Source organism: Schistocerca cancellata, chromosome 1 (genome assembly GCF_023864275.1).
Source record: "Schistocerca cancellata isolate TAMUIC-IGC-003103 chromosome 1, iqSchCanc2.1, whole genome shotgun sequence".
NCBI lineage: Eukaryota > Metazoa > Arthropoda > Insecta > Orthoptera > Acrididae > Schistocerca > Schistocerca cancellata.
The window spans coordinates 598,203,057-598,218,850 of record NC_064626.1 but is presented as its reverse complement, the minus strand read 5'-3'; the positions used below and the strand labels follow the sequence as shown (position 1 = coordinate 598,218,850).

The following is a 15,794-nucleotide window of genomic DNA, read 5'->3' as shown; positions in this document are numbered from 1 at the left end:
TGTTCCCTTGACCTGTCCAATATCGTATGTACAACCTTACAATTCTATGATTTGTATTAACTGTTTTGTTTAAGATAGATAGTTTCCTTGCTACAAAATAATGTAAAAATCAATTTGTAAAAATTACTTGTAAATAGCTCTTTTGACCTATCCAATATCATATGTACAGCTGTACAATATTATGATTGCCTGGATCAATAAAAATACACTACGATACAATACAAGTAGGGATATCATCACATAATGGACATTGTAAAATAAATTTCAATCGATACTAGTTTCGAGCCAGAGACTAGACAACATGTTACATGATGATTATATGCTATGAAAGTACTGTGAATGGAAATTATGTTGGTGCTGTGGTAAAACAAATGTTCCAGGCCAGTCATCCAACCAAGATGCAAAACCTGCATGTGCACTGTATGAATGTTTGCATTGATACATCATAGCTAAGAGACCAAGTGTGCTAATTTGAGAATAAAGTGAAAGACAATGTTGAATGCCATTACAATTTTGAGTGGATTTCATGGCAAACGTAATGAAATCAAAATTTATAGGATTTTTCAAGAGATTACTTAACTCTTTCGTGGTTGCTGGGACGCATATGTCCCACTAATTTTGGGCCTTATTTAAAACACTGGGAAGTGAGTTGCATATTTCTGCTCAGTCCTGCCATCTGTTGGCAGCTCTTCTGAACTCGGAAAAAAATCGAGGCACTGAAATTCTTAGTCTATAGAAGGCTGTGACTGTTGCAATGCGTTGTCGCGTGAGTTAGCGTGCCAAAACTTCAATTTCTTGTGTCTCGAGACAGTTTTCAGCGTATTCTGACTACTAAAAATGTCCGAAGGAAGTATTTTTGCTATTTTCAATTTCTTAGATATTTACAAATGACAACTACTCTTTCTAAAACGTATCTTACTTCTAAAATATTTTTTAGTGTAGTTACAATTAGTGGGACACATGTGTCCCAGTAACCATTGTGTGACCCTATAGTTCCTTTATGTTAGGATGTTGTACGACTTATATTTCAGAGAAACAGCTCTTTTCTGTAACATTTTGTGCTAGTAAAAGTACGGTATGTGGCCTAGAACTAAGACATATTATTGTTAGTTTCTGCAGAAGCTGCGAGACAACGAGATCCTGGATTTTTTATTTTCACTGCCAGATAATCCAGAAGAATCGGACATTGAAGCTGATGATGATGATCTAGAGGAGGTTTTTTCATCTCATGATCATTTGTCTACTCCAAGCACACCATTAGAAATATGGACACACAATTATATGGAACAGATTGCCAACAACAATGTGCAACTAGATTCGTTGATAGATGAAGACATCAGTGTTGTGAGTGGAAGTGGAGTGAATTTTGAGCAAGATGATGAAACTGGTGAATTTACAGATTGTCACTGGGATGATGATGTAACTCACTTTGAAGAATTAAATTTACCCTGCAGTGTTCGACCCAAAACCAACAGCAAACTTTGCTTTGGCAGCCAATGAACTTGTGTATTTTGAAAAATTATTTGACGATTCGATGATGCAACAGATCTGCTTTCAAACAAATTTGTATGCCAAACTGAAGAACAGTGCACAGTGGAGGGAACTCACAGTTCAGGAACTAAAAGCTTTTCTGGGTATGATCATAGTAATGGGTATTCATCAGTTACCTGAAGCAGCCATTTACTGGAGCTCAGACCCATATCTAAATGTAAATGCAGTATCGAATGTTATGACACTTGCTCGCTATAAGAAAATAATGGAGAACCTTCACTGCAATGATAATTTGTTTCAGCCAGCAACAAATGATCCTGGTTATGACAAGTTGTACAAAATCAGACCACTTATCTCAGCCCTAAACAAAAACTGTTTGAAAGTATATCACCCATCTACTTCACTTGCAGTTGATGAGTCAGTGGTTGCATTCAAAGGAAGAACAAGCCTGAAACAGTACATGCCCATGAAACCTGTAAAAAGAGGTTATAAAATTTGGTGCCTTGCTGATGTAAACACAGGTTTTATTTCAAATTTTGATGTCTACACAGGTAAATCTGCTGCCAGTAGAGGGGAATTCAAAGATTGCCAAATGTGTGAAAGAGTAGTGCTGGAACTCTGTAAACCATTTTTTAATTCTAATAGAACTGTGGTTTTTGATCATTTATTTTCAACATTTAGACTAATGAAGCAACTGAGAAAACGGGTCTTTATAGCTGTGGTACCATCAGAGGAAACAGAAAAGGCCTACCTCAATTTTTGGCAAGTAAATTACAAAGTCTAATCCATGGAGAGTTCACATTTGCTGTGAAATCTGGTGTTGCTGCTGTTAAGTGGCAAGATAGCAAAGCAGTCTGCCTCCTTTCCACTGCACATAATCCTAAAGATGTTGTATTCATCAAAAGAAAATTGAAAGATGGATCCACAATCAGGATTTCATGTCCTGAAGTAGTACATGTTTATAATAGTACTATGGGTGGAGTAGATCATTTTGACCAGCTACGAGAAAGGTATATAGTTGGCAGGCGATCAGTAAAATGGTGGCACCGACTATTTTAGTTTTTTGTTGACTTAGCCATCGTCAACTCTTATGTACTATTTCAACTGTCAAGACGAAACGCAAACCAGCTGTCATTTAGAATGAGACTAGCAAGGCAATTGATAAATGGATTTTCATCAAAAATGAAGAAGGGCCCATCACCTGCTTTCTGTTCTAGCGAAAGAGGTGTCACTAAAGGGCCACAGGAAGTAAGGCTTATGAATGTCAGGTCTCATTTTCCCAAGGAGCAAAAGACCAGGAGGCGGTGTAGGTTTTGCAGAAAAAACAAACAAAATATGTTTGTTTGTCCTGTAATGTGCCACTTTGTATTTCACCTTGCTTTCCAAAATTTCACGCAATGTAAGTAATATTCACTAAGTAGCAAAATGTATTTTTTGTTGGAAATAATAAAGTATACCACATGTTTGTATATTGGCAAAAATGAGTTACATTTAGTTTCCAATACATTAATGTTAAATACTGGTGCAAATAAGCCTTGTTCATAAATTTTATACTAATTTGTAGTAACTTCATTGTGAGGAAAATCGGTTCCAGAAATGATCAGTGGGACGTATGGGTCCCACTTTTTTGTTGTTGAGAAAATGGTTCAAGTCAAAAATTATTCAAAGCCATATTTGTAATTCTGACCCAAATAAGACTCTGTAACAGCTGAATAAAATTCTAAAAAATGAGTAAAAACCACAAAAGGGTGAAAATAATAGTGCTGCTGTATATATGAGGCCACCTGAAAAATTAAAAGTTAAAACTTTTCATGTAATTATTGACAGTCACATTTCTCCTTCAGCAAAAAGACACATAGTATACACAAAACTGAAGGGTGCTTTTGGATTTCTTTAAAATCCACTACCACTTTCATCAGCCAATGAAAAAGACATCAAAGCCAGAATTGATACATCTAAATTGATTAATAGATAAAAGATCTACTCACCAAGCAGCGGCAGAACACACACATAAAAGACTGTTGTGATTGGCAGGCTTTTGGAGCCAGTGGCTCCTTCAGGCAGAAGGGTTGAAGGGGAAGGAAGAAGGGTGAAGCAAAAGGACTGGAGAGGTCTAGTAAAAGGGGTAGATTTTGGTTAAGTCACCCAGAATTACAGGTCAGGGGAGCAGGGGAGACTTACCGTATGGGATGAGAAAAAAAAACGGATTGTTGGGGGCTGCATCGGACAAGATTTGAAAACCTGAGAGCTTAAACGTAATATGCGAGACAGAGATTACTACTAAAACATCTTGCTCGTGTTAATAAGAGTGAAAATCTAAGTGCATTGTACTTAACAGAGGTGGGAGGGGGGCAGTGAAAAATAGATGGAAAAGACAATGAAAGATGTAGAAAACTAAAACGAGTGAAGTAAACAGTAGTTACAGTGAAGAAAAGCTGAGATGCAAGAAATTAACATAAATTCCTGCCAGGTTGGTGGTGAGAACCAAGGACGTGTTGTAGCACTAGTTCCCACTTGTGGAGTTGTGGGAAACTGGTGTCTGGGGGAAGAATCCAGATGATGCATGTGGTGAAGCAGGCACTGTGGTCACGAATGTCATGCTGTAGAGCATTCTCTGCGACAGGATATTGTGAGTAGCCAGTATACACCCTCTGTCTGTGCCTATTGATTCTAATTGATAATTTGGTGGTAGTCATGCCGATGTAGAAGGCTGAACAGTTTTTACAGAATAGCTGGCACATGACTTGTCATTTCGCAGGTGGCTCTCCCTTTGATAGTATATGTTTTGCCAGTTACTGGGCTATTCTAGGTGGTGGGAGGAGGGTGCATAGGGGTAGGAGCTACACACTTCCATCCACATTAAACTTGCCAACAAACAACAGTACTTACATTTTGACAGTTTCCATCCTTTCCATGTCAAACATTCCCTCCCATACAGCCTTGGCATCCGAGGCAAATGTATTTGTTCGGATGCAGACTCATTACAGTAATATACCATTATTCTCACCTCAGCCTTCACTGCACATAGTTACCCCACCAGCCTAGTTAAAAAGCAGATTTCCTTGCCATCACATTCAATCCTGGTACTGGTGATCCCTCCGCAAAACTGCTTTGGAGCACACCATTGGTGACTCAGTATTATCCTGGTCTGGAATGTGTTAATCAACTATTTCAACAGGGCCATGACTTCCTAAAATCATGCCCTGAAAGGAGATACATTATGTCTGAAATTTTGTCCACCACTCCTAGTATAGCTTTCCATCATCCTCCCAATCTCTGCAATATTCTTGTCAGACCATATGCTCCTTCTGCACCCATCTCCCTACCCTATGGCTCCTACCCCTGTGACTCTCCTCACTGCAAGACTTTCCCTATGGACTCTCCTACCACCACCTATAATAGCCTTATAACTGGCAAAACATATACAATCAAAGGGAGAGCCACCTGCGAAATGACACGTCATATACCACTTATTACGTAAAGACTGTTCAGCCTTCAACATCGGCATGACTACTACCAAATTATCAGTTAGGATCAGTGGGCATAGGCAGAGGGTGTATGCTGGCAACTCGCAATATCCTGTTGCAGAGCATGCTCTACAACATCACATTCGTGACCTCAGTGCCTGTTTCACCACATGTGCCATCTGGATTCTTCCCTCAGACACCAGTTTCTCAGAACTCTGCAGGTGGAAACTAACACTATAACATGTCCTTGGTACTCGCCACCCATCTGGCATTTATTTATGTTAATTTCTTCTGTGTCAGCATTTCTTCACTTAACTGCTCTTTGCTTCACTCTGTTTTAGTTTTCTACATCTTTCATTGTCTTTCCCGTCTATTTTTCACCACATGCTCCCACCTCTGTTACACACAATGCACCTAGCTTTACACTCTTATTAACTTGTGCACAATGTTGTAGTAGTAATCTCTGTCTTGCATATTACCCTGTCTTCCATGTTTAAGCTCTCAGGTTTTCAATCTCGTCCGATGCAGTCCCCAACAATCAGTCTTTCCTTCTCATCCTTGACCTGCAGTTCTGGGTGACTTTCCCAAAATCCACCCATTTTCCTTGATCTCTCCAGTCCTTTTCTTTCACCCTTCTTCCTGCCCCTTGAACCCCTTCTGCCTGAAGAAAGAGCCACCGGCTCTGAAAGCTTGGCAAGCAGAACGCACACATAAAAGGTGAGTGCACTCACTGCTAGGTGAGTAGATTTTTTATCTATACAATTAAATAATTTTATCAATAATTTATTGTTTCCATTGTTATCAAGTGATTAATAGCTACCCCAAAGATATTAAAAATAATTTTAAAGAGGAGCTGATCTACTCCATTAATATTTGAAAATAGATTTAACTGAAACAATTTCCAAATGTCATCATAACATTTGTGAATTGTAGTTACAGTAGTTAATAATTCATTTGGATCTTATTTTTCCATGGGAAGATGTGCTGAATTTTTTTCACTATTATGGTTGCAAAATGCTGTGTCAAATGCCTTTTTCAGGATTAAAAGTAATTAGGAACCAAGGAAGGGCAATTATGGGTCCAATAAGAGTGAATTGCCTGTCTCTGATGAGCTTTGAGCCTGACTTGTTTAAAAAAAGGACATCTAAAAAATCAACAACAAGTCATTGCTAAGTCTCAGAAATCCATTTTTTGAAAAGTATTGAAACTGCCAATTGTTTTCCATACAAAATGCAGGTTTTTGAGTGCATAATGACATACAAAGATATTGAACAAATTAAGTAATTTGCATATTGTTGCAGTGTATGTTCTCTGTGATTATGTATGAGACATATTACTCAAATGTCCTCCATTACTCTGCAGGTGTACTCTCATTCTTTTGATTAAACTCTATTCAACTTTTTTATGTACTTGCCTCTCTATTTCTGAAATTACAAGCTGAATCTTGGTGTTGAATTCTGGAAGGGATCATGGTTTGTTGGTGTCCACATGGGATAGTGTAAAGCATGTAGGCATACTTTGGTTTATTGGTAGAATAATGGGGAAATGCAATCAGTCTGCAAAGGAGAGTGCTTACAGCACCACTGATACAATGCCAAAGCCTACTTATAAGTTTCAAGAACTTTGTGAATTGTAGTTTATTTGTCTCATCATGTACATAATCTAAATCATTTGATTCAGGTACAGGAGACATGTCAAACTGTGGTAAATTTCACCATAAATAAAGAGCAGCTGATGGTAATAGACAGCATCATAATAATAATACAATTTTGTTATACAGACTTACAATAAAATCTAATACTTAATTACTCCTTGCTCAAAATATCATTTCATCCACTATGAATTCTACGATTGAATGGGAGCATTTCTCCCACAGAATCTCTGGTAGCATCATTTTTAAAATTTCTGGCTTCGGCTTAAATATGTTTTTGCACATTAATTTGTTGTATATTGTCATTCTCATATACTATGGAGTCTGTACATATAATTTCAACTGGTGGGTGGGTAGCATAAAATTATTTTATTTCTTGTCTTATATATATGATTAAAAGATAACCATCGGGCTTAATTTAAAGTTATTTGTTCACTGCCCTGTAATACATTGCACTGACTAAAATGCAGCCCCACTCTGAATGCTGTTCTTGAATACAGGATGAGTTGGTTGACATTCATAAGCAGCTGGAAATTGCCCTGACTAAAGTCAAATGATTGGCAGCTGCTGCAAATTGGTATGTTGGAAGAGGTCCCGAGAATTGTGTACCTACGATACTGGTACGAGCAGTACCTCAAGTATTATCCTTACCTGTGAATTCTGTCCCCTCTGCAGAAAGTACAGGATCTGTCATTACCTGTCCACTTGACTGTGAGTGACATGTCAGTGGTAGATCTAGGCATTCCGTACAGGGCAGATGGGGACCAGGAAGGATTCAGGGTGTTGTAACAATTCCCCTAGCCACCAAGTTTGATAGGCTATCTTTCGCTGAACCTGAAACTGAGCCAGTAAGACACTTCACATGTTTTGGAGAAATCTGTTTTGTTCAGTCTCAAGAGGAGGCAAACTCAAAAGGCTAGGGGTCTATTAATCATTAATAGTTCAAATGTACAGTGAATGATGGTACCCCTTAGGGAAATGGTAGTAAGGGGCAGAAAAGGACACTTGGCCCATTCAGTGTGTATGCCTGGGAACTTCATTCAACACAGTGAAGAGGTTATTCCAGCATCCACTGAGGAATCAGAAAGCAACCAGCTGCAGATTGTGGCAAAAGTTGGAAGAAATGATGCCTGTCATATGGACTCCGATGTCATACTATGGTCTTTCCAGCGATAGGCAGAGAAGATTGAGAAGACCAGCCTTGTGTTCGAGTTTCAATGATACTCACAATTTGCTGCATTGACCCTGGTAACTGATTATGACCCTTTGGTTACAAGTTGAACAGAAGGATTGAGCCACAGACTTTGAAGGTTCTGTGACAAAGCTAGGCTACAACTTCCTGGATTGCGCCATAGGGTTGAGAACTGAAGGGTCCCTCTAAATGGGTCAGGTGAGCACTACATATCAGAAGCTGCTACTCAAGTAGATGATAGTGTGTGGGGTTAACACGGGGTTTTCTAGATTAGATGACCCGGAATGATAGATGTAGAAAACCAAGAAGTATCAGTGTAAGATCAAAAGAAATGCCTACCACAGGTGGGAGTATTAAAATCTTAATGGTTAACTGGCAAATCATTTAAAACAAAGTGCCAGAGTTTCAAATTCTCCTGAAAAGCAGTGAAGTTCACATAACACGAGGTACCAAAACGTGGTTGAAACCTGAAACTGATAGCATTGTGATTTTTGGGGAAAATTTAAATGTATACTGAAAGGATAGTCAAATGGAATATGGAGGTGGTGCATTTGTCACAGTAGACAAGAAACTCAAAACCACTGAGATAAAAATAGAAGCTGCATGTGAGATATTTTGGGCAAGACACAGTATAAGGGGTGGGCATAATATGAAAATTGGATCCTTCTGTCACCCACCAGATTAATCTCCTGATGAAACCAAAAACTTTAGAGACAACCTCAGCCCACTTAAAAGTCTCTCAGTCATACTATAATCATCAGTGGAGACTTAAATCATCCAACAATTAATTGCTTAAAGTCTTCTCTGAAAACTACCTAGAACAAATAGTTAGGAACTCCACTCATGATGAAAATATATTTAAGATAATGGTAACAAATAGACCTGGCTTCCTTGAAGATGTCCACATCAAAACTGGTAACAGTGACCATGGCGTGGATGTGGCAACAATTGTTACCAAAGTACAAGGGACAACTAAAACATCCAGAAAGATATATATAGTACAAGGGACAACAAAAACAACCAGAAAGATATATATGTTTAATAAAGTAGATAAAAAAATGAGTGTCATGCACTGGATTAGATATGTACTCAGTAGAACAGTTTATAATGAGAGGGACCCTCCATGATATACAGTCACTGTAAAGAGACTTCTACAGAAACAGAGGTCACCACATAATAGGTGTAAAACAAAGGGTAGGGCTATAGATAGAGTGATGCTGAATGAAATGCAGTTGGCTCTCAGGAGAGCAGTGTGTGAAGTGTTCCATGACTATCACAGCAGAATATTGTCAAATGATATTTCACAAAACCCAAAGAAATTCTGGCCATATGTAAAGGCTGTTAGTGGCACCAAAGTAGTGCCCAGACCCTAGCAAATGAGACAGGAACTGAGATTGAGGGTAGCAAAGCAAAAACTGAAATGCTTAACTCTGATTTTTAATGTTCCTTTACAAAGGAAAATCTAGGAGAATTGCCACAGTTTGATCCTTGTACCACTGAAAAGATAAGTGACATAAGTATTAGTGTCAGTGGTGCTGAGAAACATCAGAAATCATTAAAATTGAACCAAGATCCATGGCCCGATGGAATTCCTGTCAGATACTATACTGAATTTGTGGTTGAGTTAACCCCTTTTCTAAATGTAATCTATGATAGATCCTGAGTCCAGTTCTAGGAAGAAGGAACATAATGTGAAACCTAGCTCTCACTTTTCTGACATTACATACTGAAAGCTTTGGATCAAGGCAGTGAGATAGATGCAGTATTTTTTGATTTCTGAAAATCATTTTACTTAGTACCACACCTACACTACTTGTGAAAAGTACAGTCATATAGGGCATCAAGTAAAATTTGTGACTGGACTGAGGCCTTTTTGGTAGGGAGGATGCAGCAGGTTATCTTGGAAGGAGAGTCATCATCAGACTCTCACTTTTCTGACATTACATACTGAAAGCTTTGGATCAAGGCAGTGAGATAGATGCAGTATTTTTTGATTTCTGAAAATCATTTTACTTAGTACCACACCTACACTACTTGTGAAAAGTATGGTCATATGGGGCATCAAGTAAAATTTGTGACTGGACTGAGGCCTTTTTGGTAGGGAGGATGCAGCAGGTTATCTTGGAAGGAGAGTCATCATCAGATGTAGAAGCAACTTCAGGTGTGCCTGGGGAAGTGTGTTTGGATCCTTGCATTTCATATTGTAAATTAATGACATTGCAGACAATGTTAATAGTAACGACACACTTTTTGGTGATGAGGCATTTATATATAATGAAGTACTATCCAAAAGTAGGTGCATAAATATTCAGTCAGATATTGATAAGATTTCCAAGTTGTACAGAGATTGACAACTTGCTCTAAATGTTCAGAAATGTAAAATTTTGCACTTCACAAACCAAAAAACGTAATATCCTTTGAGTCTAATATCAATGAGGCACTGCTGGAATCAGCCATCTCAAACAAATACTTGAGTGTAATACTTTCATGGGATATGAAACGGAATGATAACATAGGTTCATTTGTTGGTAAAGTAGTTGGTAGACTTTGGTTTATTAGTAGAATACTGGAGAAGTGCAACCAGTCTACAAAGGAGATTGTTTACAAATGACTTGTGAGAATGGTTCTAGAATATTGCCCTAGAATGTGGGACCCATACCAGATACGACTGACAGGGAATGTTGAACATATGCAGAGAAAGGCAGCATGAATGGTCACAGGTTTGTTTAATCCATTGGAGAGTGACACAGATATTGAAGGAACCAAACTGGAAGACTCTTGAAGATAGATATAAACTACCCCAAGAAAGTCTCTTAACAAAATTACAAGAACTGGTTTTAAATGATGACTCTAGGAACATTCTACAGTCCCTTCCTTGTGGCTCAAACAGGGATTTGAGGATAAGATTACAAAAATTACAGCATGCACAGTCAATCAAACAGTCGTTCTTCCCATGCTGCATATGTGAATGGAATGGGAAAAAACCCTAATAACTAGTACAATGGGATATACCCTCCACCTTGCAGTTCATGGTGGTTCACAGAGTATAGATGTAGATGTAGAAATTTTTACAAGATCTAACCAAATATTTATACAGATTCTCTCAAACAGTACTTCATTATGGATAACTATATTCATCTGAAAAAATTCTGAGGGTACTATTAATATTGTCTGCAAGGTCATTAATATGCAACATGAACAGCAGCGGTCCCAACATGCTTCCCTGGAGCAGATCCAAAGTTGCTTCTACATCTGATGGTGACTCTCCATCCTAGACAACATGCTGCATCCTCTCTACCAAAAAGTCCTCAATGCAGTCACAAATTTCAAAAAAGCATAGAAGTGGTCCTGACTCAAATCCTTTTAGGAAATCTGGAAATGTGCTGTTGTGCTTTTGTGTCGAAAACAGATGTAACTATTTGTGTGCTAGGGACAAATAGTAATATAATAAGAAGGAGAATGGAATGCTTTGACTGTGCAGAACTGTTCTCTCTAAAGAAGGAATGCAAGGTAATAAGGAATAAAGAAGACATGGACTTAATATGTCTCAAGTAGTTTCAACATACATATGTATTTTTTCAAGCACACCTTTCAGTTGATTGTGATATAGAGTCAGTCACACCTATCTCTAAAATCTGACAGTTTCCTGTGGAATTGTACTGTTTATGTATCCTGACTTATGAATACTTAACAGTTTTCAGGCGGTTACTAAAGCTAAATGGCGCTTAGAATATCTAAAGGCTAGAGAAGAGTGTGTCTGGGATGTTATCAATGGATGTCGCTACAAAATGAGAAAAATGTGCAACAAGAAGCCCCATCGATATGTTCCATTGCTGGAAAAGCTGATTGTGCAGGGTCTTGTCAGGGTGAGTACATATTTTGAGAAAATGAGAGCGCTATACATTTACAATTACTTGATTCAAAAATCTTTTGTTCATCATAGATAAATCACTGGATATTAAGAGCAACAGTAAACACTGTGTTGGCTGTCACTGACAAAGTTCTTTAGTTGTATGGTTGTAATGTTGTAACTTTGTGAGACCCTCAGTATACTAAGCAAGGGAGTTCTTGCCAATGCAGATAAATCATTCATGGGTGACCAGGTTGTATGAGACGGATTTTTGATGCCTAAGGGATGGTAGCAGTCAAAATGCAGGTAATGTTGGTGGATTTAATGTGGACAGAGGTGTGGATGGACCTATCAGAGAGGAGCAGGTCAATGTCCAGGAAGGTGACACACTAGGTTCAGGAGGACCAGGTGAAGTGGATGGGAGACAGAGGGTTAAGATTGTGTTGGAATGAGGGCAGGGTGTCTTGGCACTGACTCCAGATCATGAAGATATCATCAGTGATCAAGAACCAGACCATGGTTTTGGGGTTATGGGACACTATGAAGTTTTCCTCTAGATGTCCCATAAACAGGCTGGCATGCAGGGTGCCAAGCAGGTCCCCATGGTTGTGCTGTGAATTTGTTTGTATATTTTCCCTTCAAAGGAGAAGTAGTTGTGTGCTAGGATAAAGTTAGTAGGGTGTATGAGGAAGGAGTTAGGGGGTTTGGAGTCTGAAGGACATTGGGATAGGTAGTGGCAAGACAATGGGCTTGAGGGATCTATTGTGTAGGGAAGGGGCATCAACAGTGATGACTAGGGATACAGAAGGTAAAGAGGTGGATCAGTGGAGAGATGGTGTATGAAATGGTTTGTAACTTTGATGTAGGAGGCTAAATTTCAGGCAGTAGGTTAGAGGTGTTGGCCAGTGAAGGCCGAAATTCTTTCAGTGACAAGGTGTATAGGTGGAGGAGTCAGACAACTGGCAGCAGTCTTCCACCAGGTAGGCATTGTGATTCATAATAACACTGGTGATACCTTTGTGTCCAAGTAGGATTATTAGGTTAGAATCTGTTTTGAGACCATGTATGGCTGTTCTTTCTTCTTAAGAAGGGACCTGAGGGAGGATGTGAGGTCAAGTTGGAGAATAAAGAATTTCTAGAAAGGGGCAAGAGGGTTGTTAAGTGGGAGGAAGGGAGAGGGTCATAGATCTATGGTGGCAGTAACTGGAAGAGGCAGGGTTCATTGTGGGGATTAGGTTGGCTTTGTTTCCATTACAGGGATAGAGTAGGTCTTTGACAAGTCCAACATGGGAAAATTTCGTTATAGGGCTGAAGCTGAGGACTTTGGATAGGATTGAAACTTCTGTGGAGCTGAGGATTTTGGTGGAAGGGTTAACAACAGTGTTTTGCTATTGTTTTGGCCCTGGATTTAGAGAGGTGTTTGTAGGGACTTTTGGGCGATGCAAGCTGAAAAGATCAGCTAGGCAGAATCAGAGTACTGTGAGGGTTTGACATGGAGGCACAATGTGTGTAGGATAGGAGTTGGATAGTGGTGTTTCAACACAGCAGTAGGTTGTCAGCAGATTGTGTAACTTATGGAGATGGTGTCTGGAATTCTCTTCCATGTGTTGGAGAGAAGGGGATTCAATTTCAGAGATGTGATGTATGTAGTAGGGACTACACAGTAGCAGTATCTTATAGAGGGAGCAGAGGTGGTTCTGGGGTGCCTGTGCCATCAAGATGTATTTTTAGAGTACCAGGTTTGTGAGGAACATTGACTGGTGGAAGCTGAAAATGTGTAGGTAACTGTAAAAGGAGGCATGGGATCCTGAGAAAGGAATTTTTGTGGTTATGTTATTTTGGGAGGATGCCATGGTTTAGGCAGCATTTTAGGAACAGGGTGTGGGACAGGGATTTAGCCAGGGAAAGTGACAATTTGCTGAACTGACACAGTAAGATGGACAGGGTCTGTTCTGGTGGGAATGGTGTTGAGGAAATGGGAAATGATGAAGGAAATGAGAAAATGAAGGCATTAGGTGGTGGTGAGGGAAGCTGGATAACAGAAAAAAATACATACAGACACCCAAAAATATGAATGTACACAAGGACATCAAAGTGCCCAAGAATACATAAAAACGCACACAAAGATGTCAAAACATGTAGAAAATGCAGAAAAACATGGAAAAAAAGGATGGATTGGATGACGTATGGGAATATGTACTTATTGGGATAAGATAAGAGAGAGAGGGGAAGAAGGGGATTGGTTAGGTTCACATTCACAAGTTCATGTGGCACAGGTAGATGTGGAAAATAACATGCAAAAATACACACAAATGAGGGAAAAAATCTGATCAGTAGCTATAATTATAATCATCAACAGGATGAATTTGGGGCCTGAGATGCTGCCCTGACAATCCATGTGGTTGCATAGGTATGTGTTGTACACAGCTGAGACTGTTGATACAGTGTGACTTAGATGTCAGAGTGTTTGTGGTTTGGAAGATGATGAAAACCACAGGAAAGAAGAGAGAGAATGAGCACTGATCAGGGTAATGCTTTAGAGAATAGTAACAAAGAAAAACATCACTAGGCTTTGTGGTGGAAGAAAAGCTGTTAGTCAAAAATAAAGCAGTGGAAAGTCCAGATTTTAATGATGACAATATTATGAAAAGGATAGATTTGTACTTGCTGTAAGATGACACATGGTGTTGCAGACAGACACAGTGAAAAGACTGTTATACATTGAGTTTTCAGTCAATGCTTTCTTCAGGAAAGAAAACACACACATGTTCACAAAAGCAATCACACCTCATGTGCACATGACCACTATTTCCAGCCAGAACGCAACTGCCAGGTGCAGCATTGTGATGCGGCGGAGGGGGGTGGGGGTGTACCATAGGATGAGGCTGAGATAATTTTAGGAGTGGAGAATGTGTTTTAAAGATAACTCCTGTCTTTGCAGTTCAGAAAAGCTGGCAGTGGAGGGCAGGATCCAGGTTGCTCAGCTTATGAAGCAGCCATTGAAATGAAGCATGTTATGTTCAACTGAATGTTGTACCACAAAGTGGTCCACTTTTCTCTGAGCCACAATTTGGCAATGGCCATTCATCTTGGTGGACAGGTGTTTGTTAGTCTTTCTAATATAAAACCCTATGGAATACTGTTCTCCTAAACCCACAAAGAGCTGAGAATGGTGCCAACCAGAACTTGGAACAGCTGGTGGGACAGGAACTGTTGAATAAAAATTGAAAGGGACCCTAAAGACTCGACTCATGGAGTGTAAGAAAGATATGATGGCACAAAGCCATGTTGTATGCCTTATGAAGATCAAAGAAAATGGGGACAAGATGGCAGTGCTGGGAGAAGACCTGCTGAACAGCAGTTTCCGACTGAAAGAGATGATCAGTCAGAGACTGTCTCTCTGAAAAGCTGCACTAGTAATGAGACGAAAGGTCCTGAGACTGAAGGACCCAACAGAGCTGATGAGCTGCCATACATTGAGTAACTTGGGGGGCATTGGTCAGACAGATCAGCCAGTAAATTGAGGAACAATGGTTCCTTACAGAACCACAATACTATCCTACCATTGAGTGGGGGAAATGCTTTGATTAAACATCCAGAGGAGATATTGTTATTGTGGAGGATTGAAGTTTCAGAGCCATAGGTTATGAATTGAACTGGGACTAGGAAATAAATCATGGGAAGGGCCAGAAGTGGTTCCCATTCAATAAAATATTCATTGTAAAATTCCACCTGACAAGGTGTAAACTGAAAGTGGGAAGTTTCAGCCCACTGTTTCTGGAGGATAAGGGCAACAGGACAGGTGCACATTTGCTTCTCACAGTTGTTTACTTTCACTGTTCACCCCCCCCCCCTCCCGCCCATATACATGTTAAACATGGCCAGTGCACTATTGGTTTAACTTTCAATAAGCCTCCTTAATAGTTTGCAGGCGAACATCCATATACTGCTTCAATAGTTGACTATTGAACATCTATGAGCACAAAAAACCTAACCACACAGTTCTTGAAGAATAACAAGGTATGTATGGAACAGACACTGTTTTAACATTAAAATTTAATTAGTTAGACATGAAAAAATGAATTTTAAGGAGGAAGATGGCAAAACAAGAGAGGAAGTAAAAATATCCCAGCTTGCTTCCTC

General features: G+C 39.4%; 1 protein-coding gene across 1 annotated transcript; it reads left to right on the top strand.

Annotated features, from left to right (window-relative positions):
• Positions 1–740: 740 nt before the first annotated feature.
• Positions 741–2,810, top strand: LOC126161934 (piggyBac transposable element-derived protein 4-like). Its single transcript, XM_049918111.1, has 2 exons — positions 741–839; positions 1,120–2,810. Exon 2 carries the CDS (start codon positions 1,535–1,537, stop codon positions 2,273–2,275), a length of 741 nt encoding a protein of 246 aa, XP_049774068.1. The 5' UTR covers positions 741–839; positions 1,120–1,534; the 3' UTR covers positions 2,276–2,810.
• Positions 2,811–15,794: the final 12,984 nt, after the last annotated feature.